The 26,845-nt window shown below is 50.3% G+C and overlaps 2 protein-coding genes across 7 annotated transcripts in view; both read left to right on the forward strand.

Annotated features, from left to right (window-relative positions):
* The first annotated feature begins 3,877 nt into the window (after nucleotides 1-3,877).
* On the forward strand, nucleotides 3,878-6,460 carry LOC114842168 (acylphosphatase-2-like). The gene is made up of 4 exons (XM_029127745.3): nucleotides 3,878-4,019; nucleotides 4,212-4,228; nucleotides 4,344-4,453; nucleotides 6,074-6,460. The coding sequence occupies exons 1-4, from the start codon at nucleotides 3,950-3,952 to the stop codon at nucleotides 6,186-6,188; spliced, it is 312 nt and encodes a 103-aa protein (XP_028983578.1). The 5' UTR covers nucleotides 3,878-3,949; the 3' UTR covers nucleotides 6,189-6,460.
* A 2,491-nt stretch (nucleotides 6,461-8,951) lies between these two features.
* Nucleotides 8,952-26,845, forward strand: part of LOC114841981 (spectrin beta chain, non-erythrocytic 1) — a 42,229-nt gene continuing 24,335 nt past the window's right edge. For 2 of the 6 annotated variants that reach the window (XM_029127328.3, XM_029127329.3), the window contains exons 1-2: nucleotides 8,952-9,107; nucleotides 20,560-20,825. In XM_029127328.3, coding sequence (XP_028983161.1) covers nucleotides 20,678-20,825 — 148 coding nt within the window. In that variant the 5' untranslated portion in view covers nucleotides 8,952-9,107; nucleotides 20,560-20,677. Of the gene's footprint in view, nucleotides 9,108-20,559; nucleotides 20,826-21,734; nucleotides 21,764-23,777; nucleotides 23,802-24,147; nucleotides 24,846-26,845 lie in introns of those variants that run through there. The other 4 variants (XM_029127326.3, XM_029127327.3, XM_029127330.3 and 1 more) reach the window with 3 other exon arrangements.

Genomic DNA, 26,845 nt, shown 5'->3' on the forward strand with positions numbered 1-26,845 from the left:
CCCCTGGTCTGGAGAGGGACGTCCTGTGGACCGTCTGGTTCTGATGCTCCAAAAAGCGACCTGTGCTGCTGTGGTGGGTGTGATGGCATTGTTGCACAAACCTGCTCATCATTCTGTTTCCGATGGGGTTCGTTGTCCAGTTGCAGGTCGAGGAGCTCTGTGTTCCGCTCCCTCCCTTATGCAACCTTGGGAATGCTGCTGCCTGAGGCGCACGTGTTTGGAGATTAAAGGTGTTTTCACTGGAGAACAGCTCGAGGTGTTCCTCGCAGGCCACCGTATCGCCCGCTTTACACCCAAAGTGGATTAATGGGTCAGTTTAGTGAAGTTCAGCCAGGGTTCAAGCAAAGTTCACACAGAGTTCAGCCGAGCAGGGACAGAGGGGAGGAGGGAGCGACCGAGCTGCTCGGTAAGAAAACACAAATGGACGAGATGGAAACATAGAATCATATCATACAGAATCAACACAAGCTAAACACAGCAACAGCTCAGACAAGCAAGACAGAAGCTCACACAGAAACAAAGTGAGAGCAAATACACCCAATGTGTTCAAGCATTAATCTGCAGGTCTCATCCACAGCTGGACTCTGTGGATCCTTCATCAGTCCAGTCACATACTGGATCAACAACATGGGACTATAACCAGGAGACCCAGAAGAATCTGTCTGTTCTCGTCTGGGTCTGGAGGCAACTAGGACCCAAAGCAGTGACTCTGGCTCCTCGTCGGTGTGAAGCAGCAGAACCTTGTAGACGTAGCTGTTAAATTATGCAGCGTTTGCATTGCTGCTGCAGGGACATGATTGGCACCAAGAACCTGCTTTATTCATGAGCATGCAGCAGCTGCTGCTCTGGGACAGAAGGCCGAGCCGAGCCCACGAGTCCAAGGCCAAGTCAGAAGCCGGGTCCGAGTCAGAGGCCGAGTCTGAGCCGAACTTACGATGGGGAGAGTCCAAGGCGAGTGTGAAGCCGGGTCCGAGTCAGAGTCCGTGTCTGAGCCGAGCCCATGATGGGGAGAGTCCAAGGCGAGTGTGAAGGGCCCGAGTCAGAGTCCGTGAATGTTCTTTTGCATTCCCTCTTCAGGGCAGCCGGCGGCCGCTCAGCTGTGTGTGTGGGTTCTCTTTACCCTTCAGGTCTGCGTTCGCAGCAGCCCGATGCTCCTGTGTCCTTTGATTAAGGTCAGTTGTGTAACTGGGTCCAGCAAAACGTACAGTACGTACATGTATTACTGCACCGTGTGAAGCCCTGCGGCTGGCATGATGATGATGATGATGATGATGATGATGATGATGATGATGATGATGATGATGATGATGATGATGATGGTCTGTGCATTCTGGTGTAACGTCCCTTTGGTTTGTCCTGTTCCTATGTTTGATTCAACCTCAGTTCAGGACTTTGTGATGTGATATACGTCCTGCAGCCCGACGCCGCCGCCGTCCGGCCACATCATGTCTCAGTCTTCACTGCTTATTGTTTGCGTAGTGAGTGTGTGCGTGTGTGTGTGGATGACATTACTAAAAAGAGTCGACATGTTACAAAGCAGGGGAGCTTCAGGCAGAAGCACACATTCACATACACACATCCTCTGAGCTTGGCTCTGTGCCTGGATGCATGACCCCACACACACACACACACACACACACACACACACACACACACACACACACACAATATGCACACACACATGCACATACTCACACACACACAAACACACACATGCAAACAAATACACAACACACGCACAACACAGCCACGAAACGCAATACAACACCACACACAACCAACACACGCACACGCACACACACACACACACGCACGCACACACGCACGCACACACACGCACACACACACACACACACACACACACACGCACGCACACACACACGCACGCACACACACGCACACACACACACACACACACACACACACGCACACGCACACGCACACACACACACACACACACACACACACACACACACACACCACCCCCACGCACCACAAGCTCGGCAGCCCAGCACCTAATAGCGCCCAGCGTCTTCCCCCGACGCGCTGCCGCGTGTGTGGCTGCAGCAGAAAGAACACTGCGACCTAAAAACCCAGCTCAGTGAGAGCGACTGCAGCCGAACAGAAGGCTCATCCAAGTGTGAACACACAAACACACACAGGGCACGTGGACACACACTCATCTGGACGTACACACTGAGCAGCTGCAGACATGTAAACACAAATTAACGCACTTGAATGGAAGAGCAGAGACGTAGAAACTGTCCTCGCACCGTTTGTGTGTCTGCGTTAGACCAGTTTGTGCTGACGTCACAGCTGAGCGGCGTCCAGTTAATGGAAGCGTTTGGACTTTGGAGGAGGAACAAAGCTGCAGCTGTGTGTGTGTGTGTGTGTGTGTGTGTGTGTGTGTGTGTGTGTGTGTGTGTGTGTGTGTTCAGGTTGTGCAGAAGTCAAGGTTAAAACCATCAGGCAGCGCTGGAACAAACCATGACTCAGCTCTACTGGACCATGACTCATCACATCATCACCACGTGAGCTGCTCTTTCTCTGCTCGTGTTCATTTCATGAGATGGAAACATTCTGATCAGAACCAGATCCTTACTGTGTGACTGGGCCACTGGACCAAAGCAGCCCAGAGCCTGGATTAGAACCTTCTCTGGCTGCAGTCATGTGTCACAGTGGCTGTCAGTCCCAGTGGACCCGCCGACCCGTGTTCAGACACAAGAACTTTGATGTGACACTAAATCTGGTTGATCCGCCTTTAGTGGTTCTTGGGTTCTAGAGCAGAACCTACCGGGCCACTGGTCAGTGCACTGGTCCATTCCAGTAACGTAACACACTGCAGATCTCTGTGGAAACCATGTGTCTTCAGACCCAGTGTCACAAATTAGAACGGTGTTATACTGTGTGTGTGTGTGTGTGTGTGTGTGTGTGTGTGTGTGTGTGTGTGTGTGTGTGTGTGTGTGTGTGTGGAGATTAGAGTGTGTTTTGTGGTATTAAAGAGCTTAAAGTGGGGCGTGATGGTGGGGCGGTTTCCTAGATGGTTTGGACCCTGAACAACGAGCACCACAGTGAAAACACACACAACAACAATGTTCAATTTAGAAGCTCAATTTCGACACAAACGACACAATGACAATCAAACCTTCCTGACGTAGTGATACTTTCACATCCACAAATGTGCGTTTGTGAGCGTGACCCGTGACCCAAGGTCAGGCTGAAGAGCTGCCTGTGTGTGTGTGTGTGTGTGTGTGTGTGTGTGTGTGTGTGTGTGTGTGTGTGTGTGTGTGTGTGTGTGTGCGAGTAAGGAGTTCCACTGCCAGTTAGCAGCTGTGAGCCGGTGCCGGGTTCAGTGGAGTCGGACTGACATCTAGTGGACAACTCCGTTACTGAACATTCTGACTCTTCTCTGGTTTGGAGGACTTCATGGATAGCGACCGGGTCCAGACTCCGGTTCTGTGGGCTCTTTGAGGTTCCACGTGGACCCAGAACTGGACGGGTTATGTGATGTGAGTCCTGTCTGTCATTTATGTGGATCTGCAGATTCATTAATAATCATTTAAATAGTCCAATAACAACTAATTTATTAATAAACGGTGTTATGATTTCCCACAGTCCTTAAATGCACCAGTGTGTCTCACCAACTGGTGAACTAATGTACTAATGAACACACTGGTTCACTGTGGATTAGATTCCAGTGCCTGATGCGACTGTTGGACATTAGAATCAGGTCATTTTGTCAGTCATTCTAATGTCCACTAGACCCAGAAGCTTCTGATGAACTTCATCATTTCATAACCCGAACCAGTCTTTGAATGTTGGTGAAATTCTCCTTTAAAGCCTGAGCAGGAAGCTGAGACCATGTTGGTGCAGAGAGAGAGAGAGAGGAGTCTGATCCGCCTGCTCGCTCCTCAGGCTCCCGTTAAAGGGACACTTGGTGTTTTTCAGGATGTGTGACGACGAGTCAGCAGAAAAAGCTCTGGTGTCGGTGGACTTTGAAATCTTTGGTCACGTTCAGGGTGCGTACGTCGTCTGCGTTCGATCTCGTCTCAACCTCTGCTCTGCTGGCTGTAAAACGATCAGCTGCTAATTTAGGCACTCACAGACCTGCTGCTGCAGCCTCACACCATGAATCCCTGGGTTTGACCTCTGTGCTGTTTTCTTGCTGCATCTTGAACCTTTGCTTCTTTCTCTGTTCATCATTTCTGCAGGAGTTTGTTTCAGAATGGTGAGTTGCTCCCGTCGCCTCCTGCTCCTTCCTCTGCATTTTCATTCAGAATTCATAATCCAGTGTGACTCCAGCACAGCCGACAGCTGTCAAGTAACCAGCTCCTTCTCCACAGTACACAGAGAAGGAGGGTCTGCGGCTCGGCCTGGTCGGCTGGGTGAAGAACACCTACAGCGGGACGGTGGTGGGACAGGTCCAGGGTCCTGCTCCGATGGTGGACGAGATGTGAGAACTCACTGATCACAAAACAGGACAGTATGTCACAGAATAGAATAGAATAGAATAGAATAGAATAGAATAGAATAGAATAGAATAGAATAGAACGGCTGTGGGAGTTTCAGGTTTCCAGCACTGGGTGGTGCTGTCTGTCTGTCTGTGTCTGGGTTGGTTTCAGAATTAAAGCAGTGAGCTTTGTTCTGCTCCTCTGGTAGATAATAACAGGCTGCTGCTGCTTCAGGACATTAGAGCCTCAGCACAACTAACCAAGACGACAGGAACCTGTGTCGGCGGCGTCTTACCACCTGTTTTATTCTCCACTGACTCCACCCATCAAACAGAAGGCGGGTCTTGTCGGTGATGTCATCGGGCGTGTTCAGATGACATCATCGCCTCCAGGGACGACGCCCTCGTTTCTCAGCTGCAGGGAGGAAACCTGCAGCCTCGGAGCTCAGTCGGGTTCCGGTACCATCGGTTTGACCATCAGACGTCTGGTCCAAAACGCAGCATTTTAAGATCAAGAAAAAATACAGGAACACTATGTGAGAAAATCAACTCTGCTGATAGTAAATCTGATAAAGCATCTGTGACCTCGTTGCTTTAAGGTGCTGAGGATTCGACATTAAAGACAAACTCTCTCTATAATATTGATATTTCTGCCCATTTTTCCACGGTAACATGTTTGTGTCCTTCCTCTTGACTCCACTTTCACCACAACCTCACTTCCTGCCGGGCCTGGGAAACCGGAGGCCGCGGTTCCTCTGGAAGAGAAACAGACGAGGGAGGAAGTGATAGAACAGAGAAGAAAGAAGAGGAGGAGGCCAGTGACGAGCAGCTGAAGAGATGAAAATCAAACTAAGTGAGATGAAAATGAAGAAAAGCATCTACTGATGGTGGAAAAGACTGTATCAGTGTGTGAGAATCTCACAATGGAAGGAAAGAGGAGAAATCAGAAAAGAAAGAAGGGGCTTTTCCATTAGAAAGGAAACATGCAGCAGCAGCCTCATGGTTCTGGTTCTGGTGCGAACAGTCCTGTTAAAGCAGGCGTCACTGGGCATCAGCAGCAGATTACAACCAACATCCAGCTGCTGATGACAGAGACAGAGAGTTTAAAAGTAGGACGGCTCTGTCTCGGTCAGAGCAGACACATGGCCGTGACCCCGATCCCCTCAAATCTCCTCTAATCCACACACGACGCCGTATCAGAACCAGCCAAACACAGCGCGGTTAAATATAACCCAAGGAATGTTGGTGCTTTCCCATCATGCCCTGGTGTCCAGATGCTGCTGCCTTGACCCCGGACCGCTGGGACTTAGTTTCTTCTGTCTACATTTTTGTCCCACGTTGGCTTGAATGAGGTCCAAACCCACTAACAGCAGCTTCAGGGGGAGAAGATGAGCACAAGCTGTCAGACTCTGGTTATCATGTGACTGTAGTTTGAGTACAGAGACCACTGTCACTGGACACTGGGACCAAATGAGAGGATGATGTATCACCATCTCTGGTCTCAGTATCTTCCCTGTGTGTCTGTGTTTGTCACAGGCCACATGCTGCCATTTATTGATACTGAAGCGTTAACTTCCTGTGTGAGTGGAACTGAACTCATCCTCTGCCTCCTCTCTGTCTCAGGAAGGTGTGGCTCAGTAAAGAAGGGAGTCCGAGCTGTCGGATCAGCAGAGCCTCGTTCACCAACCAGAGAGCCATCGAGAAGCTGGAGCTCTCTGGGTTCAGGACCCGCTTCTGACCAGCTGCTCCGCACCGACTGCTGGGTTCTGCTGTGGTTTAGCTTGTGTAGCCTGTGAAAGCAGCGTCACTGTGGAAGTCAGAGCATCTAGTGGCTGATTAGACAGAAAGGAGTCAGTTCACACAGGAGGCAAAACCAAGGGAAACACACCAGTCACACATCATGAGCTTCACTGCTTCTCTGTATGAACCTGGACCGTTTGGAGAGTTTGGTTCAGAAAGTGTTTTAGCTAATGAAAAATGAAAATGTTCATTAAAAACTGAAAACCTGTGGCTCCGCCTCGTTACAAGTTGTTGGGCAGGTTGCTGGTTTGTGTTTCACTGCATGCATTGGCTGTGTCACGGTAAAGGAACACGCTCTCACGATGATGTAACCGCAGGTCATGTGACCTGATTACCTCCCATGTCATCTAATTAAATCCCAGCAGAGAACCGCTGATCAGCTGCCACGGCAACGACAACAAACCCCTGACGCGGCAGTGGACCCGTCAGAAAACAGCAGCCTTTCCCATCAGAGGCCACGATCCCTGGAGGAGCTCTCGCTGTTTGGGCGTCATGGCAACCAGTTCCAGACAGCGCCCACGTCCCGGACAGAGCAGGAGGTCTGGGAAATCTGCAAACCAGCGTAAACGCGTCTTTATTGAAGGTGAACTGATGAGCCTGGACGCGTCTGAGAAGTCTGCTTCATTCGGCTCCTCAGGAACAAACACGTTAACCTGGAAGCTCCAGAGAAGCTCATCCTGCTGAGGCAGCCGTCGCCCCATCAGAGCGTTTCCCACTGTTCAGTCCACTGTAAAAGCTGCTGCCCCCACACTCATCCTGAGAGAGCCCACCCACACACTTCAGTCACTGAGGAAAAGCTGGGAAAAACATCCACCAGCCTCGACCTTCCTCCTCCTCTTACTCTCCCAGCAACGGCTTTGGCATCCTGCAGCGGTTACCATGGAAACGCCTCCTGAAATTGTTGTACAGAAAGAAAGTTGCGTCCTGTCCTCCTCTCCTCCCTCTGACTCTTTCACTGCCCACACATTTGTTCGCATTCGTCATGTTGCGCACACACACACCAAGGCACACACATACACACACACACACACACACACACACACACACACACACACACACACACACACCTGAGTGGGTGCCGACAGCCAGCTGTTGCCAAGCAACGGGCTAAAGTTGAGTCCAACTTTACTGTGAAAGAAAGACGACATTTAGCACAAACAACATATTTTCTGCTGCTGGCAGTGTGTGTGTGTGTGTGTGTGTGTGCGTGCGTGCGTGCGTGCGTGCGTGCGTGCGTGCGTGCGTGCGTGCGTGCGCGTGGGTGTGTGTGTGGGTGTGCGTGTGTGCGTGCAAGCACTGAAGCTGGTGAGCTGGTGTGTGTGACCTACTGAGGGCCCAACACAGTCCCACCCCAACCTCAGAATGAGATTTATGTAGCTCAAAGCACTGATACACAGGTTTAGCTTTAGCCACCTTAGCAGCAAATACTTAGCTTCTGAAAATGGGGCTCAAGAATAAATGAAAACCAAGGAGAAAAAGACACAAAACCAACATTCTGCATAGCAGCCACAAAAAATGTATTTGTATCAAAATCTATGTTATTTCAGTTGTTTCAAACATGACAGACAAGCTTTGATGAGTCAAACATAAAGGAGTTTAGTCCTAAAGCAGCTGCTGCATGATGGGAGTTACTGCAGTGACCTCTGACCTTCACTGTTCCCTGCTTCCAGACAAACATGGCTGCAGCCTTCAGGACATTTCCACAGTGTCTGATGTCCAAGTGATAATCCCTCACACACACGACTTCAGGACAACTGGATGTCCTTCAGACCTGAATGCATCGTTGCAGTGTGTGTGTGTGTGTGTGTGTGTGTGTGTGTGTGGTAACTGGGTCATGTGTTTCATGTCTCTTTGTTCAGAATCATTTTTATTCGCCAGCTTTGTACAAGACAAACATCCTTCTGGCTCCGTTTTTTCATACCCGATAACGAACATTAATTACTTACATAATAATTAGAGTTATATACATAAATTATTTGCATAAAAAAAGAAAAAATAGAATAAAATAAATAAAAATTGCAGCACACGTTTTCACTTTGTCCTTTCTCTATGTTGAGCTATTTAGTGAATCTGTTTGTGTCTAAATCCTGTACTTGTTTTACAGTAACAGGCGTTTGGCTTTTTTATCCCTTTAAGACCTTTGAAATGAGCAGCACAGCGATGGCTGTCTCACCATCAGACCCTGGAGCTGGTGCTAGGCTCAGAGGAACCAGGTCGGAGTGACGCATGGGGCCTGGTGTGAAACGCTGACAGTTTGTATTTCTACCTCCTCTGTTGGACGTCGGACAGAAAGGCCAAACTTTTCAGGCGGAGCTGTTTGGCAGCATCCAGCCGCTGCAGACACCCCCCCCCCGGCTGGCTGGCACAATCCCCGCCCCTCAGTCGCAATGTAAAAGCTGGGAGCGCTTCATATATGTACCAGTTCTGCGCTGGGGAGTGGAGACAATTGCAGAATCACTTTAAATTTTAGTGTTGAAGGAGCAGAGTAGAGACGGGCAGTAACAACTTTCAGATATTTCAGGGAGTGAAACTTGATGCGCTGATTGATGAGGTTTTATTTAAATTACTACTGCATTAGCGGTTTGGATGATTGGCTGTCAGCATTTGTGCGCATTTAAAAGGCCCGGTCCGGAGCTGCGCGGTGCTTAAAGTGAGCGCACCGACCGCTGCAGTTCGGGCCCAGCCGGAGCAGCTCGGAGCGGAGGGCGGGGCCAGCGGAGGAGGAGCGGGCGCTGAGGATTTGAGGACTCGCTGCTCCTGCGCTGTGTTTGCTCCGCGCTTCCAGCGGTCCGTCCGTCCGTCCGTCGGTCGCTCGCTCGCTCCAACACGACTCCACTGCGCTTCTGTCGGCCTCGAGGTAAGCGGGACACCGAACCGAACGGTTGAACGGGCTGGTCTGAAGCGTGGTGCCTGCGCGCGGATTTGAGCATCCAGCTCGGCGGGCGCGTGGCTGCGCGCACGCGCATGTGGCGGGGATGTTTGCGCTCTCACTGCGGGCCACAGCGGTGCAGCAGCGGCTGATGGCGCGGGACCGGCCGTCAGCGAACTTCCCCCCGGCTCGTTTTCACAGCTCGGTCCCTCTGGGTGTCGTGATGTTAAACTTGTAATGGTCGCGCACGCGCAGACCAGCAGCTCCAGGTCTGAGGTGATGGAAGCTTTAACTCGTTCAGCCTGATGAGGATGAGGATGATGAGGATGAAGCGGAGGATGGCGGCGCAGGCGTGGTCGCCTGCTGTGACCCAGGCCCGCGTGCGCCGTGCTGCTCCCAGTGGGAACCTGCTGTGGACGAGTCGTCGCGTTGTTGTGAAGAGGCGCCGCTGCAGCTTCGAGGCCTGTTCTTTGGCGCAGACCTGCGTTCAGACCCTGTGGAGCTGTTATGTAATCGGATCCAGGCTGGGCCGCCGCGTCCTCCTTCATTTTCCTGCTCTCTCCTTTCCCCCCAGTCTTCTTCCACGTTCCCTCCTTTCTTCTCCTCTTCGTCCTCCTTCCTCCTTTCCTTCCCCACCCTCCGTCATTTCTTTGATGCAGCAATGGGCAAACATTTGTCAACTTGTTGACTGGAGCCGTTGACGCTGTTTGTCGTGTCGTTCTCAAGCTCCTTTTCATTAAAGCCCTTTTATTGACTGTGGTTCTTTTTTTTTGTTGTCTAACATTAACATTTTCCAGTGCCTCAGTGAGGTCAAAGGTCAAATCTTGATGATTGAAGACGATGTCAGTAATACAACAACCCGTCCCTAAAGCTCCTTTTGAAAAGTGAATGCAGGTTTGATTTCACAGCCTCAGAGTCTCCATTGTTCTTATCTACAGAGGCAGGAATGTGCAAACGGGCCGGTTCTGCTGAGCCTGTGCTGCGTTTCAGGCTCAGCGAGAGGCTGTCGGGTTCCAGTCGTCCCCACGTTTCTGTATCGCTGTGTTACGGCTGCGGTGCCGTCGGGGTTGTTGGTGGAGTCTGATCCAGGAAGTGGAGCTCACAGAAGGGATTTGATAACTGCTGAGGTTCGTTCTCACCTCATCAACTGGAAACGCATGCGCCAGAGAAGAAGCATTACATGTATCAATATTTAGGAGCTTCAGCTTCAATAATGTCTTTAAGCAGTGAGCGAATGAGGTGAAGCCGTGAGCTCAGACTTAATTTCACAGTGAGGAGCTGCTTTTAGGAGCCGTGTGTGACGTCGTGGTCCGACCGGGTGTTTTTACAGGCTCAGACTGAGAGGACAGGAAGCCGTTGGCTTTATGAGCGATGCGGATGTGAAGGAACGCGCTGCTTTTAGCTGTTGATCCACTTCGTGGTTCTGCTCGTCTGTCTTTTTGTCTCACTGCTGCTCTTGCAAACAGTTGGACCAGAACTCTGTAGGCGGCGTCTGAGGGTAAACACACAGGTCGGTAGTGACACATCTGCTGAATGATGCTTTGACTTGAAGGATGCTGGTGACAAAGGTTTCAGAGGAAATCAGAAGCCTGTTTATGCATAAATGTTGAGTGTCCCTTTAAGACGGGCCGTTATATTTTCAGAAATGGGGCCAGTCGTCACCGATTGTTGTCCTCAGAACTCAGGTTCTCCTTCCTTCTCTCCTTCCTCCCTTCCTTCCTTCTTTCTTTCCTTCTGTCCTTTCCACCTCTTCTCACCCGGTGCCTCTTCTCTTCTTCTTTTCTGTGGCCCTGCATTAAAATGATTTAGGTCCTAATTCTCCGTTTAAAGTATATGACCTTGGCCCCTCCCTCTTGGTTTGAAGCTTAGAGTTTAAGCTGGACGACTTTGGATGAAGAAAGAGGATAAAAGTTTACGTTGAGGCCTCAAGGATGAGAAGAGTAGAGGCTGGAGGGAGTGAGATGGATGAAGGGAGGAAAGGAGGGAGGCACGGGAAAACTGCATGGGAGTAGAAGGGAGTAGTGGTGTCAGGTGAAGGACAGAAACCAGCACAATCTGGGGGAGGGAAGAGAAGCGTGAGAGCAAGAAAATACCAGAAGTACTGAAGAGAAATATTTCCACAAAGTCGTGAAGTCAAGTCAAACTACCACTGATTCCAGGTTTCATCTGGAAAGTGTCAGTCTGACCTATAAAAGTTAATTCATGAAGTGACCAAGAATAAGTGCAGGATTGATGTCTACAAACACTAATCTGATTACTCAAACACTGCAGCTGAAGGGGAAAAGTAAGCAAAGGACTCAGTGAAGGTAGCAAGTGAGGAAGGAGAGGAGACGAGGAGATGAGAGAGAGCAGCAACGAGGACGGGAGTCAAACGCAGAGAGAGAGAGAGGAGTTCTGGGAAATGTCCAGCTGATAGCAAGTGGAGCAGTGCGACACAGAGCGAGGAAGAGGAGAGGAGGGGGGGGGCTAAATATAGAGAAGACTGTGGATCTGTCGCCTTCAGGATCTACAGGTCCGAGACAGAACCGTGGCCTGGTCCTGGTTTCTGAAATCCAACTGTCCGCGTGCGTCTCTCGCTTTAAAAACCTCGTCTTCTGAGTGAAACGGCTTCGTGTTCTCTCGTCCACCAGACGGACGCATCAGAAAAGCAGCGTCACACCCTGATCTCACAGATGAAATATGTGAGCAGCGTTTGAGGCCGTGGACTTGTCTGCAGCAGGAAGCCTTTTTCATTTCAAAGGCGTTTTCTCACATCTGCTGCTTCGTGTTTAAAACCATTCTGTGCTGCTTTTATAGGACACAAATATTCAAACACAGTCAACGCATTTCTTAAGTAAAATGTTCAGTTTTCAGCCTAAAGCGAGTGTTCCAGCTGTGTGAGAAGGAGGTTCTTCATCACCAGGCCTCCAGTCAGACACGGCTTCAGCTCCGGGTCCGATTGTGAAGCCCAGCTTGAATCGGCCGCCGCGTCAGAGCAGAGCTGGTGTAAATGTGGCACTCTGACCTTCAGCAGAAGTCGATTCTGTTCGATTTCCGAACAGACAGAGGCATTTCTCACACGCGCCACAATAAACGGACTTCACATGTTTGTTGAGGTTGCTGGTTCAAATCCCAGCTCCTGTCTATAATGCAATGGACCTGCGTCCTCCCATCAGAATGTTCTGAGGGTCCTGAGGTTGTCATGGAAACACAGACGTTCTGTTGAGCAGAGTGTGAACCGAGCTCCAACCAGACTGTGGCGTAAAATAAAGTAAGTTTGTCTATTTTAAGCTGCTTTTGTGGACGCAGCTGCTTGTTGGACTTTGAGGCAGACGGGCCTGGCGGGGCCTGATGGACCCTGTCTGCCTGTGAGCGAAGCAGGTGGCGTTGAAGACCAGCTCCTTTGGTTCCTTCAGCTGCTTTCCTGACGTTTTCTACTCTTTGGCTTCGGTGTCTGATCGACTTCCACAGCTCAGAGCGCGATTCCTGGAAGTTCACATCAAATTTTCAGCAGAATTAACACCAGCTGCTTTTTACAGTGTTGCTATGACGACCGAGGGGCTTACATCACTGAGCTCCACCCTTGTGCTGTGACACAACCCCTGATGACTGAGCGTTGTTCTGTCAGGACTGCAGGGCTTCAAATCTCCTAAACAGGACTAGGCTGGTGTGAACCACAGTGACAAAACCTTATTCACCGGAGAAATAATTCCGGATATAAAACTTAAGAATATCGTCCAGCTAAAATGCTGTAACCAGTGAAACCTGTTCTCCAGATGGTTGTGTGTGTGCGTGTGTTTGTGTGTTTGGGGAGGGGCTATTGGGCAGATTTAAACTAGTTTACCCACTGGCATCATGGGAAATGAGCGCTGGCATTGGGGGGAGGGGCCTTGTGACCTTGGCTGGACAGATGTATCTGTACTTCTATCTTTGTGAGGACGCACACTAGCATCTGTTGGGGAAAAACACACTTACCCATAAGTCTGTGCTGCTAAACCTCCTACCCACAATACACCAGTGGTATGCCTTACACCTTCTTCATCTGTAGTCTGTAAATTGATGCTACGTGTTATAAGTGATTTTATCTTATTGTTTGCAGCAACAAATCAAGCACGTCTTTCATCAGGTTTAGCCCAACTCAAACCAGGAGGAAAATGGACCCGGTTGAGCTTCAGACGCCTGTGAAGAGTGAAGAGGGGGCCAGAGGTCGTTGTGGTTAGCGTTAGCATTAGCATGCGGTGAAGGCAGTCAAACCTGCAGCTTAGGAATGTGTTGAGGCTGCAGACACACACTGGTAGATCTGACATCCCAGAATGCACTGCAACAACACTGTGGGTTGGCAGCTGGCCAGCGCGACTTATGGGATGGATCGCCATGACGACGTAGCCGGCCCTCCAGCCTGGGCTGTGAACAGTGTTCGTATGTTGATAGTCAGAGCTGCTGCAGCTTTTCATTGAGTGAAATAATCATGGAGGCGTTTTCATTTGTAATGCTGTAATTGCTCATCTGCTGTGCAGCAGTAACTGAGGCCTTTCCTGATCTCAGAACTGTAAATTAATCATCTCTAACAAATGATATATTATATATTTATATACTTCCATTAATTCCACTTAAGTCAGTTGAAAGGATCAGTGAAACGTGAGCGTCTCTTTTGCTTGTGATAAATATTTATTCTAAGCTCTTAAAGTAAAACAGAAACTCGCAGGGAAATCAAACCCGCCTAATTACAGGAAACCGTTGAAGCTCACTCTTCATCTGTCCTGGCTTCAGACTGGAAGCTGATGCGAGCGGCAGAGTTTGTTTCCACAGTTGTTTCCACAGAGGGCATAACTGGAGCCCCGCGTTATTCTGGTCCTGTGTGGTTCCTACCAGGACGAACGTGCGACGTGCTTTGGATCGGCACTCGCTGCGTTTCCCACCACATGAAACGAACCTCATCAAGAGGAAGCTGCGTTGGAGCCCGCGGGTGTCGACGCCTTCTCCCAATTATAAAGGAACAGAAGCTGGAGGGGGAGGCTCTTCTCGTAGGAACAGCTCCTTCGCTCCACCGCTGCAGCGTAAAGTTACCCGCCTGCAGTGGCGGCGGCCGGGTTCCTGTACGGTGCAGTTACGCTTCCACATTGTAGCTGCCGCTAACTCCCTCTTGCTCCCGTTGAACCAGATGTGCCAGAAAACATCTGGTGGGAGTAAAAGCTGAAGTTCCCTCCGATGCTTTGTCTGTGGACGTCTCATTCGCCTGTTGCTTGCTGGATTGAAGTGTCCTCCTCAGAGCCGGCGCTGCAGCAAACACTGAGGTTTGCTTTTCATCTCTGACGTCTTCAACCTCTTCCGTCTGCCTGATTTTCACATTCCATCACTCCGTTTCCTTTCATCCTCTGTGGTATGAAAGTTATGCTGCTTGAAGCTCTTGGCAGTGAGGCATCGTGGGTAGTGCAGTTCTAATTGGGGAGAGATGCTCAACACATTGTGGGACCGGTCTCCTCGTCTGCGCTGCTCTGTGCTGGCAGAGCAACGGTTCTGTTCACATCCTCCTACATCGTCCTGCTTCACCCCCTTCAGCATCACCCACGCAGAAATCTGCATCAGACCCGTGTCCTGTTGCATTTTATATAAAGAATATATAAAGCTGAGAGCCAGGACGTGGTTATGCAGAAACGAGCTGCCCTGGTTTGGACCGGGACTCGCGTCGCCAGCATCCAGGACGCTGGTCATTAAACTGGCTGCTGTGTAGATTTTACTGGTTTGAGGTAGAACGTTGATGAATGCGTCCGTGGCGGCTGAACCACTGCTGACAGAGCGTGGCTCTGAGCAGATCCGTAATGAAGAATAGCGAGGTTGAGGCGGACCCACGTCGTGGCTGATGCCCCCGTGTTGGATCCATCAGTCTGGTTCATGGAAGGTTCAGCGTTTCCCAGACCTGTTCCTTTCTGTGTGAAGGTCACAGATCGGCTCTGGACCTGGCAATTATGAGCGGACAGAAGCAGCTTCTTTCCATCCTGGGTAAATTGGAGCTAAACTTCATTAGCGTGACTCGGCCTGCTTTTGTGGGAGCTGGGCCTTTGCTCCGCCGCGGTGACAATCGGCCCGTCTGTCCGCTCACACAGACGCTGCAGCGTTTCTCAACCGGATACGAGGATGGAATTGTGCTGCTTATTGGAACATCATGTTGATCCCGGAGCCTTTGGCTGCATTCAGACAGTATGAGGCACAAAGTGGATTCAACAGCAGTTTCATTTCCTTTAAAAATAAAGAGTTTAATTGTTGGTAAATCTCGATTAGTTTGAATTAGTTTCGTTTAATAAGAACTTAGTAAGAGTTTATTAACTGGTTCGAAGTTGTTTTGAGGGATTAAACTAGAAACTAATCACAGACACTAAGAAACCAAACACGTGATCACGGTGATGTCAGAAATGACAGACGTTTCTTTGGGGGTTCACAAATAACTTCACAATAAACGCACCGCTCCAAATAAAGACCTTCTAAGTTTGATCATCTGCGTTTTTCAGCAGCCCAGTCTCAGCAGGCTGTCGCTGCAGAGGGAGGAGAGGCTCGTTGTCTGAACAGGAGCACCGTCGGCTGCAACGCTGTTTTTGGCTGCAGGCTTTGGTTGCATAATGGCAGGAAAGCAGCGGGAGCGTTTGAACGCAGGGGAGAGGGCGGTGGTCGGTTTGAGTCCTTCCGCCAACGCTCTGGGCCTTGGACAGTAAATCCGGGATGAGCAGGGAAATGAAGTGTGCTTGGAGCTTATCGGCCTGATCTGGTTTCACAAAGTGCGGGTAAATGTTTATGACTCCACAGATTCCCAGTGAAACACAGGCTCCGTGTACTTCCTGTCTGCAGTGACTTTGTCTCATTGATAATAAAACATCACTGCGCATGGACAGCACAGAACCGGATCTGGAGTGTGGACTTCACCACGTATCGCACAGCAGGTGGGCGTCGGAGAGGTTGAAGCACAGATCTGCAGGAACACGGACCATCTGTGTTTTCTTCACCTCCAGGAAAAAACATCCAGGCAGAGTTTGAGACTGTTTACTTATAAGAATAAGATTCTGTTAATCAGGTCGGTGTGAGTGCAACTTGTCTAAACAGAACCAGCGTCACTGTTTTCCTGATGTTGGTCACTTAGCAACAAGGTTCTCACAACTCAAACCACTTGAAGGCAGAACACATCAATTGTGAGGCTCTTTGTGTCAAATATGTGACCTTGTGTTCGCGTCTGAGACCAGTGGAACGGCAGTGAAATGTCAGAACCCAGCTTTGTGTGCATCTCCTGCCACCATCACGGTTTCCATCAGAGCGGTGATGTCATGAGAAGCTGCTTCTATTGCAGTTGGACAATCATTTTACCGATAGCTTGGATCAAACTAGCAGCAGTGTGAAGTGGCCCCGACTCCCCCGTGGGGTGTGTGCTGTCGGCCTGGTGTCCTCGGACTCTCGCGCTTTGTTGGTGCTGAGGCTTGTTAAAGCAGGAACGTACGTCCGCCCCGTCTTCTATAAAACACCTCTGGCCTGTGTATGAAGCTGCATGGCTGCTGTCAGAACCAGCGTCCTGTCCTGGGTTAGCAGTGGGCCTGGGCGTGCGTCATGTCTGATTCACATTTTCACAGATAATTGTTCAGTGCTACACGGTGCGTTCATGTGCTTCCAGGGCTAGAACCTATGTGGGTCGTGTTTGAAAGTAAAGGTCTTAAATAGAAGCTGCAGGTTCACACACCAAGATGATTAATTCATGGTGAACTTATCAAATATAGATCCTCAGAAATGGTCCACGCCCCTGAACGCATCACGGCTACAATGCAGAACTGCAGTGAACCCCATTTAAAGTGATGCTCAGACTGTAAAGTGCATCTCCATTCAGCTGCAGGATAGAACACCTCATGCTTTAGTCCAAAGTGAGTCAAGAGTTTTCATTGGCGCAAAAATAACATGTCAGGACAGGAAGTGACGAGCAGCAGGTTGTAGAATGGACGTGTCTCGGGGCTGGTCACATGGTGGCGTCCATCTGAAGATGGCGGATTAAAGCGAGAGTCCGTCACTGTGTTTATTACCTGATGACTCGGAGCTAAACCAGTCACTGTCTGCAATGCTTGTTTCTTCGCTCTCAAATTTTCTGCAGTGTCTTTGTCTGAAGCGAAACATCTCGCCTGACTGGGCAAATGTGACCACATGACTAATTGATGGCAAGCAGCTGCTGCGAGGAGCTGTAGTTTGCTTCACTGTGGGTGCACCTGCAGACTCCGATTCTTTGGTTCAGCTCAGGCCACACTGAAGCTGTGAGAAGGTGGGGAGGCCCTGGGAGGTGAAAGAGGTCAGAGGTCAACAGGCTGCAGAGCGCTGATTACTCTGAGCTACAGTTTGTTGGCTCTCGTTGCTCGCCCCTCTCTCTCTGGTGTGATCTCATCCCCATCGCCTGCTTCCAGTCTGTGTGATGCATCTATTCACATGACGGAGCAGGGATAGAGGCCCTGGAGGAGCCTCAATGGGGTTAAAGACCTGTCGTGTGCGTGTTTTTGCGGTGCCCTTTTGCTGAGCCCCACAACTTTGGAGGCCGGTTTGAGGGTTAAAATGGGATTTTAGAGCAGAGGTTAGATTTGAGTTTTGCTTCAGATTAGAGCAAATGTTAGACGTCTGCCCTTAGTTGTGACGGTTCGGGTCAGGGGCTAGGGAAGGCATTATGTCAATGCTGGTCCTCACCTCCATGGAAGTACGTGCGAGCGAGTGCATGTGTGTCCGTTGGTCTGTTTTGGTCCTGTTATGAACTTGTCTTGTGCTCATCGTTGTCAGATTAAACTTGAAGTCCTCTCTGATCACGGGTGTTGGATCTGCCCTAAACTTATACACGGGGAACAGGGTGTGTCATTGTTTTTAGGCCACTGCCTCATTGACTGGCCTGCGTAACCATGGCAACCACTAACCGCATTAGCAGTCAACCTTCTCACATAACCTGATTAAAGGGCAGAGATGCTTTCTGTCCTGCAGACTTCACACAGTCGTCACTGGTTCCCAAACGGAACCGTCCACCTTTGTTTCCCGTCTGCGCTAGGAGAACCAAGAACCGTGACTTCTGCCGGCCCGGTCCGGTCACGATGAAGAACCGTTCCATGCTTCTGACCCAAATGTTTTTAGGGTGCGATGTAACGTGCGATTCTGCGCCGGTGGCTCATGTCCTGCACCAGTGCGGGTCCGGGCCTCCTGTGTGTGATGGAGCCGGGTGGGTCGGGTGGTACTGGCCTACTTGGCTCGGTGTGGCCTACATCCCGCTGCAGAGCGGAGGCTCACCTGCTTCCAGGCTGCAGTGAGCTCGAGGTGTAACGCTGTTGTCCAGCGCTGCCACCACTCCATCTCGGTTGCTGTGACGACCGTTTGATAGTGTATAGCTTCATTCCGTTTTACTTTCTTGACTGTGGCTGTGGTGAAGATCTGACTTCTTGTGAGTGATGGAGTCTGAGCCCAGTGGAAACACATGGTTCTGGACTGAGCTTGTCTTTTGTCCAGATGTCTACGCTTTGTGTTTGTTTCTGCAGTTCAGCTTCTGCATGGACAAACTTTTCCTTTGGTGTGAAGCTCTGGCCCAGAGCCTTTGTGCTGCTGTCTGCGGTGATGAGTGGGCACAAAGCACTGCTACAGCAGTAACCATGGTGATGTTCATCTCTTATTGTCGGCTCTAAGCAGGCGAGAAGAAAAGTGCTCACAAAATTTAGGTTAAAAAAATGTTTGAACGAGGAAGCAGTTGCTCACGTGATCCAAGCTGCTTCAGTGCTTTACATTTAGTCTTTGTTTTTAATACGTCTCTGTCAGCGCTTGAAGTCATGGATGACAGAGCGAGCTGCTGCTGCTGCTGCTCTGGACAGTGTTGGAGAGCTGTAATAGGAGCTGATTGCAGCGGAGGCGAGAGATGAGGATGTGGACGAGAGACAGGACAGATCCAGGCGACGCTGAAAGGATGCTCACAAGTAAATGCACAATGAGACACTGCTTCGACGTTTTAAACCTTCAGTGTTTCAAGCATGAAACGTCCTTATTGTGGTGGTAAGATGGTTACGGACCAACGAGGCTGCCAGGACGCTGTCTTCATCCATCCTGAGTCGCTGCCTCTTCTGTTACCTCTGCTTTCTGTCTCCTGCTATAAATAACTGGACTCGGCTCACACAGGCCCAGTAAGCAGTCACTGTGTGCAGGCGGATGGAGCTGCTCTGGTTCTGTCAGCTGATCACCAGGACCACTGCTGTGGGCTGGAGCCTGAGCTCCCGCTTTCCATTTGGACAGATAGTCCTGAACGAGCTTTTCTCTGGAGCCGTGTTGGAAGCCGGAGGCTTCAACCCTCAGCTCCTGTTGCTGCAGTGACACACTTTCTAATAACTGTGCGTCTGTTATCTTGCGTGTGAGTGCACATTGTGTTAACTTCACTCTGGCAGAGCACGGAGCCTGGGTGGCGGCGTATTTATAGCGTAGCAACACAAGCAGGTCCAGCCTGGCTGGTTGTTGAGCTCCGTGTGGGTGGCAGCACACAGCATCGTGTGTCTCAGCTGTTTGTTGCAGCTCATCTCATGCTCTTTTAGTTTTTTTTTCTCATGGAATAATGTAAGAATTCTGTTCAACAACGACTTAAATATTTTAGCCGATAACACTGAAGTGTGTCAACAAAGGTTTCACAGATATCAGAACAAATCAAAGCTCACGTCTGGGGCTGGGTTCTGGCTCTGACTGCTGCGTCGGCCTTCTGGGTCTGGGCCTCTGTGTCCTGAGGTCATCAAACTGCACCATGACTCAACAGAAACGGCACAAACGCTCTGCTGAGCTGAGCTGCTGACTCGCTGCTCTAATATATTCGATGTAATTAGCAGCTGCAAGATGAAGTTGTTTAGCTGATAAATACTGACAGTGAATGAAAGACAAGAGGTGACATCACATTACAGCCTTACAGTAGAAAAATGCCATTAAAATGGTCTTCAGTAACTGTATTATATAACAATTATTCATTCATTATGAAATAATGACGTTGTCAGATTTTCCCCTCATCGTTGCCTTGCAGCAACCAGCTGTGACCAGAGGAGGGAGGTCTACTCAAAGCTTTAAAGTCTGATGCTGCTCAGGAAGTGGCTGCAAAAGCACAGCCAATCAGGAAGCAGAGTCGGATGACATTACACTCAGACCGGTTCTACTCTCCTCCACAGTCCATGGTGCCATTCACTATACAGTATTAGTAATATGTATAATATTTTTGCACACCTGTCTGTGTTTTCTGTGCTTCTGGCTGTCACTTGGTCCTGAAGCAGAAGAAGCTACAACCTCCTCAGTGCTCAGCGCTTTAAAGAGGAAAAATCAGCTTTATCTGCGATTCCACAACAGACCCCCCCAGGCTTTGTCCCGATAGTCTGGACTATGAGGCTAGGATCTTTATCTGAGAACTGCTGCACACAATTGAATAACTGTCACTTTCTCCTTCTGTTTTCTGCAGGTTCTTGGACCCCCAGTCAGAGCCGGTCTTTGTGTGAGGCGGTGTGTTTGAGGCTTCGCTCGCTATCAGCAGCAGCAGAGGGACTGTGGGCTGAGGGTGGAGACGCATCGAGGTCAGCATGACGTCGGTAGCGGCGGAATATGAACACATGGAGATCCAGCAGCAGTACACTGACGGCGTCAACAACCGCTGGGATGCCGACGACTGGGACAACGAGAACAGCTCGGCCCGACTGTTTGAGCGCTCACGCATCAAAGCCCTCGCAGGTCAGAGGGATGGATGATGGAGGGATGGGTGAGGGCTGGATAAAGGATGGAGGGTTGATGGATGAAGGCTGGATGAAGGGATGAGGGATCGATGAAGGATGGAGGGATGGTTGAATGATGGAGGATGGATGAAGGATGGAGGGATGTAAGATGGAGGATGGAGGGATGATAGATGGAGGATGGAAAGATGATAGGTGGATGGGTGGATTAAAGATGGAGGAATGATAGACGGAGGATGGAGGAATGGATGAAGGATGGAGGGAAAGTTTGAGTGTGAACAGGTGCCGTCCGTTACTTTGAGGCCAAACAACAAAATAGACGACAGGAACTGACCAGCGTTGTTAAGTCTGGGCTAAAGAGGAAGCGGACGTGTGTCGTCATATCTTCAGCTTGGCTTCGTCCTGTTTGTGTTTTGCTCACTTTCTGTTTTGTAAACCGTGGCGTCGCAGATTTCTTCTCCACACAGAGAACAATGGCGCCCTGGGAGTTTGGACCCGTTTTCCTCTAGACGTGATGGGTCGTTCCTTCCTTTAAGCAGCGTGTCCCTTTCCACTCACCCTCCCTCGGTCGCTGACCTGAGTCCAGGCCTGAGGTTATCCAGGGTCACAGACAGGATGAGCATTGAAGGGATGCCTCACCCGTCCAGCCTTCACTGTGACAGTGCTGCCCCCCTCAGGTCAGGGGAGTCATTGCAGAGAGGAAAAACCCCACTACTTACATTAGTTGAGTGGTTAAAATGAAAACTAATTAAGTTCTTCATATTTAGTTTGCATCTGCAACAGGCCGTGGTAGCTGCAGCTTGGTGTGATGGGTTTCAGTACCATGTTTTCCCTGTTGCTCACTGGGATCAATGTGTCACAGTAACTCGAGCTCCTGCAGCTTCTCACTTCACTAAATAATTCACAGCAGTGTTAAATATGCAGCCGAGGCCGAGGCCTGTCAGAATGTGGACGCCGTGAATACCGTGAAACGTCCACATTCTGCCTCACAGATTGCAGTTCAGGAGATGCTGCTGCAGAGGAAACGGTGGAGATCAGCTGCTGTTGGTTTTAGTGCAGCTTCAATAACTAGTAAAATAGCAGCAGAATCAGTTAACAAAGCAACTGTTGTGATTAATTCCCTGCTTTTTAAGCTTTGTGTGCTTATGTTACTAACTTCTCCAATTGATATCTGGGAAAAACAAAACCACCAGTCGCCACGGAAACGCAGGTGGATCTACTTACAGTGAAGTCAGACACAGTAGTGTGTGTGTGTGACTCTATGCAGTGATGACGCTAATACTAAAAACACCTGAGAACCACAGTTCTGAGATGAAGCAACATTTGACAGTTATTGAGAACCCAAAGATGCTCAGCCTACGCTTTGCAGGCTCAATGATGAACCATGAACACATTAAGAAATCAGGGTCCGAAGCATTAAAATGTGGAAGCTGAAGTGTTGACGGTTCCATAATTGGAACCAGGAACAGTCCGGGTTCCCACAGAGACACACACTCTGCCACTGTGTGTGTCTGGCTTCCTGTTCGGATGGAGGAATGCTGGGAATGTTGGCGTGTCTGTTGTTCCTTGTCATGAATGTGTGTGGCTGTTAAAACTTTGGAGAAAGTGAAAGTAGACGCCCTCCTTCCTCCTCCGTCCTTGTCTCGGTTTGTTTGATGGGGTTAAGGGCATTTTTTAAAATTAATTAGCGGCTGAGGTCTGAAGCTTTTATAATTAGTTTAGTTAAAATGGGCATTAGAGGAACAAAGCTGCATATAAACAGACCAAGCTTCTCTGACCTGCCGGTCGAGCAGGCGACATGTCTGTGTGAAATTCACCGTCACAATGGCACAAGTTTGGACCCTGAACACATCACTGCTCCAGACTTTACTGCATCCCATCAGAAAATGGAATAAAGTAGAAGAGTGAGAGTCAGAGAGGCGACTTTTCACCCAGTTAGAGCCGGGGACGATGCTGGGAGCCGTGGTGGTGGTCGGACCGCGCTGCAGCTGCATGAATGGTTTGGCTTGTTGGCGGCGCTGCCCCAAGGGGCCGAGCCACGAGGGGGCCACATGACGGCAGGAGGCTGGCGTGACTCTGTCAGCAGGCAGCGTAACAAACAAAACATGAAGATGCTCTGACGAGAGCTGCATGTCTGTCACTGAGCTCCACAGACCGGGGCTGGTGCAGAAGAGAAGCTCCGGTTCATACGAAGTCACAACGACGCGTCTGTTTTAAGGCGGTTGTAAAGTTGTGGGACCTTTACTCGCGATCCTCCTGTCAATCGTTAACCCGACTGTGTCCTGATAACCGACTGGAATTCAACCAGCATAGAGGAGATGGAGAAACTTGAATGTTTGGTTGCTGTGACCTCCGACCTTTGACCTCGTTATGTGAAATATGAGATCATGCTCATTTTAACACTTTTTATTGCAGAGTTGCCACATAATCAGTTGTTGCTGGTCATCTGCAGTTATTTTACGGCTGCGTGAATATTTGTTCCTTGTATTGTCCTGAAGCCGTGACCTCTGACCCTTCAACATCTGGTAAAGCAGGAAGTGAAGCCGAAGTTGTTTGTGTAAATAGGTGGTACTTTGTTTCCGTAACTGATTCATGGACACTTACTCCTCTGCTCAGTCTCTCTGTATTGATGTAACTGTGTGTGGAGGCTGGAGCCGTGTTGCTGATGGACAGCAAGGTCAAACAGGAAGTGCTGTACGCGCAGCCAGGATGAACATTTTAGAGCTCAGATATTCAGGATGTTTGGGCGTCTGAGTGAGCGATGGGACACACTCCCCCATTTCCTTCGTCTGGGCCCGACTCGCCTCCTTGTCTTCACTGTGTCGAGGTGAACTGGATGAATCTCAGTCTTCAGTTGCGCGTCACGCCCCCACGTCTGGATTCCTTTCCGTCGTTCAGTTAATTCATTGAGCCTCGTGATCAGGTCACACTGTGCTCGGTGCATGTTGTTCAGATGCTGTCGACTGCAGCTTCTGTGGTCACAGCCAACAGGTTCTGTCTGAGAGGTTTGAAGGGATGTGCAATTAACAAAACAGTTTAATTGTAAAGTCAAACAATCTGGTCCGGGATGGGGCGGGATGAGTGTAATCGATAAAAGCCACATTGAAGTTTATTTGTTTAGTAGTTTGGTCAGTTGTTCTTTTACAGGATGAAGTTTGCCTTTATCTGACAAACAGTGAGATCAACTGTTTATTCTGAACAGATTCTTCCCCGCCCCTTATGCTAATGAGTGTATGACATAATTGCTACAGACGCAGCCTGTGATTGGCTGCTCCCTCTGGGGCCCCTCCCCCTCCACTCTGCTCTGTCTGGAGGTGTTTTCAGTGTCTGCTGCTGCTGCCGGAGGACGAGCCCACGCTTCCATTCTCTGCCTTCCCTCCATCGCTTCCTCTCGCTCGCCCTTCCTCCGTCTTCCTGCTGCTGCCGTTCTTGGAGCGGGTGTGATCAGAGCTGTGTGTGTGACACGGATGATTGGATGGAGCGCGGGCGTGATGCTGCCAGCACCGTGGACACGCTGCATCTGCTGAGCCAGCGATTCCTGCTGGAACACTGAGACCACGTCTGCCTGCTCGGCCGCGCGGCGGTGGATACAGGGAGCGAGAGACAGGGGTTATTTTTCTGTTTGGAAACTGGCTTTAGCTTCTTGAAAGCTGAGGGTCATTGTGTTGGAACTTCATCCTGTTGCGAGAAACGTGAGCTCTGCCGTGGACTCGCTCTCTGGTTTCCTCCTTGGGCTGGAAACGGTTGAACTGCCGTCTCTGTCCGATGCCTCTGAGGACGTCTGCCTTGTAACTCCTCATGGCGCTTCAGAGCGCCAGCAGCAGCAGCAGCCTGCCCGGCCCGCTCTCCCCAGCCTCAGACTTTGCGGGGCCCTTGTCTCCGTCGTCAGGTGGCCCCGGCCCTTCTCAGGCCGCCAGTCCGGGCCTCAGCCCAGTGAGGGGTCCCAGCCCGGGCCCCGGGTTCTCGGGCCAGTCTGCCTTCAACTACAACCAGCTGGAGGGCAGGTTTAAGCAGCTCCAAGGTAAGACTGTGCTCTGGGCTTTAACTTTCACTGTGGAAGTTGTGACTTGAATTCCTAGAAACTCCATTCAGAATGTGTGGGGAAGGTCCAGATCATGTGCTTCAGGCAGGACGTGTTGTTGAGGAAAGAGTCTGAACGTGTGGACTGATTGAGTCCTGAGGCTGACCTTGAACTCAGGAGGTGCATCAGGGCGGCGTGTGTCTTTATTGAGCAAAGTTTTCTTTGGTTTTATTTACGTTGAAACATGTGGACTCGGTGAACGTGGCTCTGCAGCTGCTCACACTGACCCTGGGTCAGCTGCCGGCGCTTGCTGTCTGCTGAGGGGCTGTGGATGGGTGTCGGCTCACACCCAGCTTCTCTCGGCTAGTTGTGAACCTGAGCCGCTGGGGAGCGTCTACTGACTCATGGCAAATGAGTGACTGGTTAATTTCTGTGCAATGATTTATGAACGTCCTCGGTGAAACTAATGCAGCCGCGTGACCATAGATTCAACAAGACCCAGTCCGGCAGCATTAATGACGTACGGACGACATTTTACCCTGGACGTTTACAGCAGATCAGCTCCTTTTTCCTGGTCTCAGTGGGGACATGCAGCTCGGGCACTGATTTATATGTACGTCACCCAGATCAAGGACATAAACCAATGCTAACATTGTTGGGAAAGGTTCCGTGAGAACACGCCTTGAGTGGCTGCAGGGGTGATAACGTATCAGTTATGATTCACTGTGAAGGAGGAAACCGTTCCAACGGATCTGCTCACAGTCTCAAACCTCCAGGACCTTGAACGCACTGTAGCAAAGACTTGTTATTGAGCGTTCAGTGTCGGTGGAAGGTCTGAAAACGAGCAGCAGCCGCGTTTAGCTGAAGGCTAATGGAGCCTTTAAAGCCTCACTGCCCTTCAGGACCGTCCTCGGGCTAAAAGTGGGCGATGGGAGCAGTGGTAGCGGGCCGAGGCACTGAGGCCTTGTGCTGATGCTTGGGTTGGTGCTTTAAGGGAACCCCATGAAAGGCGAAAGGCCCCGGTGTCGTGCTGCTGCTGCTGCTGCTGCTGCTGCTGCTGCTGCTGCTGCTGCTGCTGCTGCTGCTGCTGCTGCTGCTGCTGCTGCTGCTGCTGCTGCTGCTGCTGCTGCTGCTGCTGCTGCTGCTGCTGCTGCTGCTGCTGCTGCTGCTGCAGGTGCGTCTTTTTCGGGACAATGCTCAGCAGGTGAGATGGCGCTTTGTGGACAGATCAGACATTTATGACTCTTTGACACTAGTCAGTGCAGCACTGATCTGTTGGACACACACAGATGCACTCATTCGGTTTCAGCTCAACAACCTGGACCTCAGTTCCTTCCTTCCACTTTACGACTCTGCTGAGTCCTCGAAGGCCCCTGGACCTGGCATCACCTGGCATCCTAAAACGGAGCCGGCTCCCACTGGGCTGATGAATATGGAAGCATTCAGTGCAAAGAGGCTGACGGGAGCTGAGGAGCTGCTGCTGCTCAGTAGGACCATTATTGGCAATTATGGAAGGAAACCAGTCATCACATTGTAAAGTGAACGGACTCAGGGGAGATTTTAGACAGAGGCCTGTTAGGAGCTGATGGTTGGACAAATGCCTCATCAGCTGATCCATAGAACAGGGAACAGATGAATGAATGCAGGGTCAGTGCTGCAGTTTGAGGGGTATCAGACAGATGGCAGTGTGGTCAGAACCACGTGGTGCCTGAGGAAGCAATGGAGCGGAGACTGACACGCCAGAAAAACCACATAAGTGGATGTGGACCAGACCATGTGAATCTGAACAGGTCTGCGCTGGGCTTGTTTTGACCTGGATGTGGGCGGGGCTTCTCTGGACTTCACATCTGCTTCACACGTGTGTGAAGTATTAATATGGGACAGAAACGCTGTGAAGTGGTGACAAAGTGCTAATTGAGACTTCATGTGAGATCCAGCACACAGCAGCACAGCCCCATCCCGGACCAGACCAGACCAGCAGCCCCTCCCCCACCGCTCCT

The sequence above is a fragment of the Betta splendens genome, chromosome 15 (assembly GCF_900634795.4).
Source record: "Betta splendens chromosome 15, fBetSpl5.4, whole genome shotgun sequence".
NCBI classification, from domain to species: Eukaryota; Metazoa; Chordata; class Actinopteri; order Anabantiformes; family Osphronemidae; genus Betta; species Betta splendens.

Bases quoted from the DNA above. Each gene is read 5' to 3' on its own strand.
- LOC114842168 (XM_029127745.3), top strand. From the start codon at position 3,950: ATGTGTGACGACGAGTCAGCAGAAAAAGCTCTGGTGTCGGTGGACTTT. The intron at 4,454-6,073 runs GTGAGAACTCAC...TCTCTGTCTCAG, and splicing joins GCTCCGATGGTGGACGAGAT to GAAGGTGTGGCTCAGTAAAG.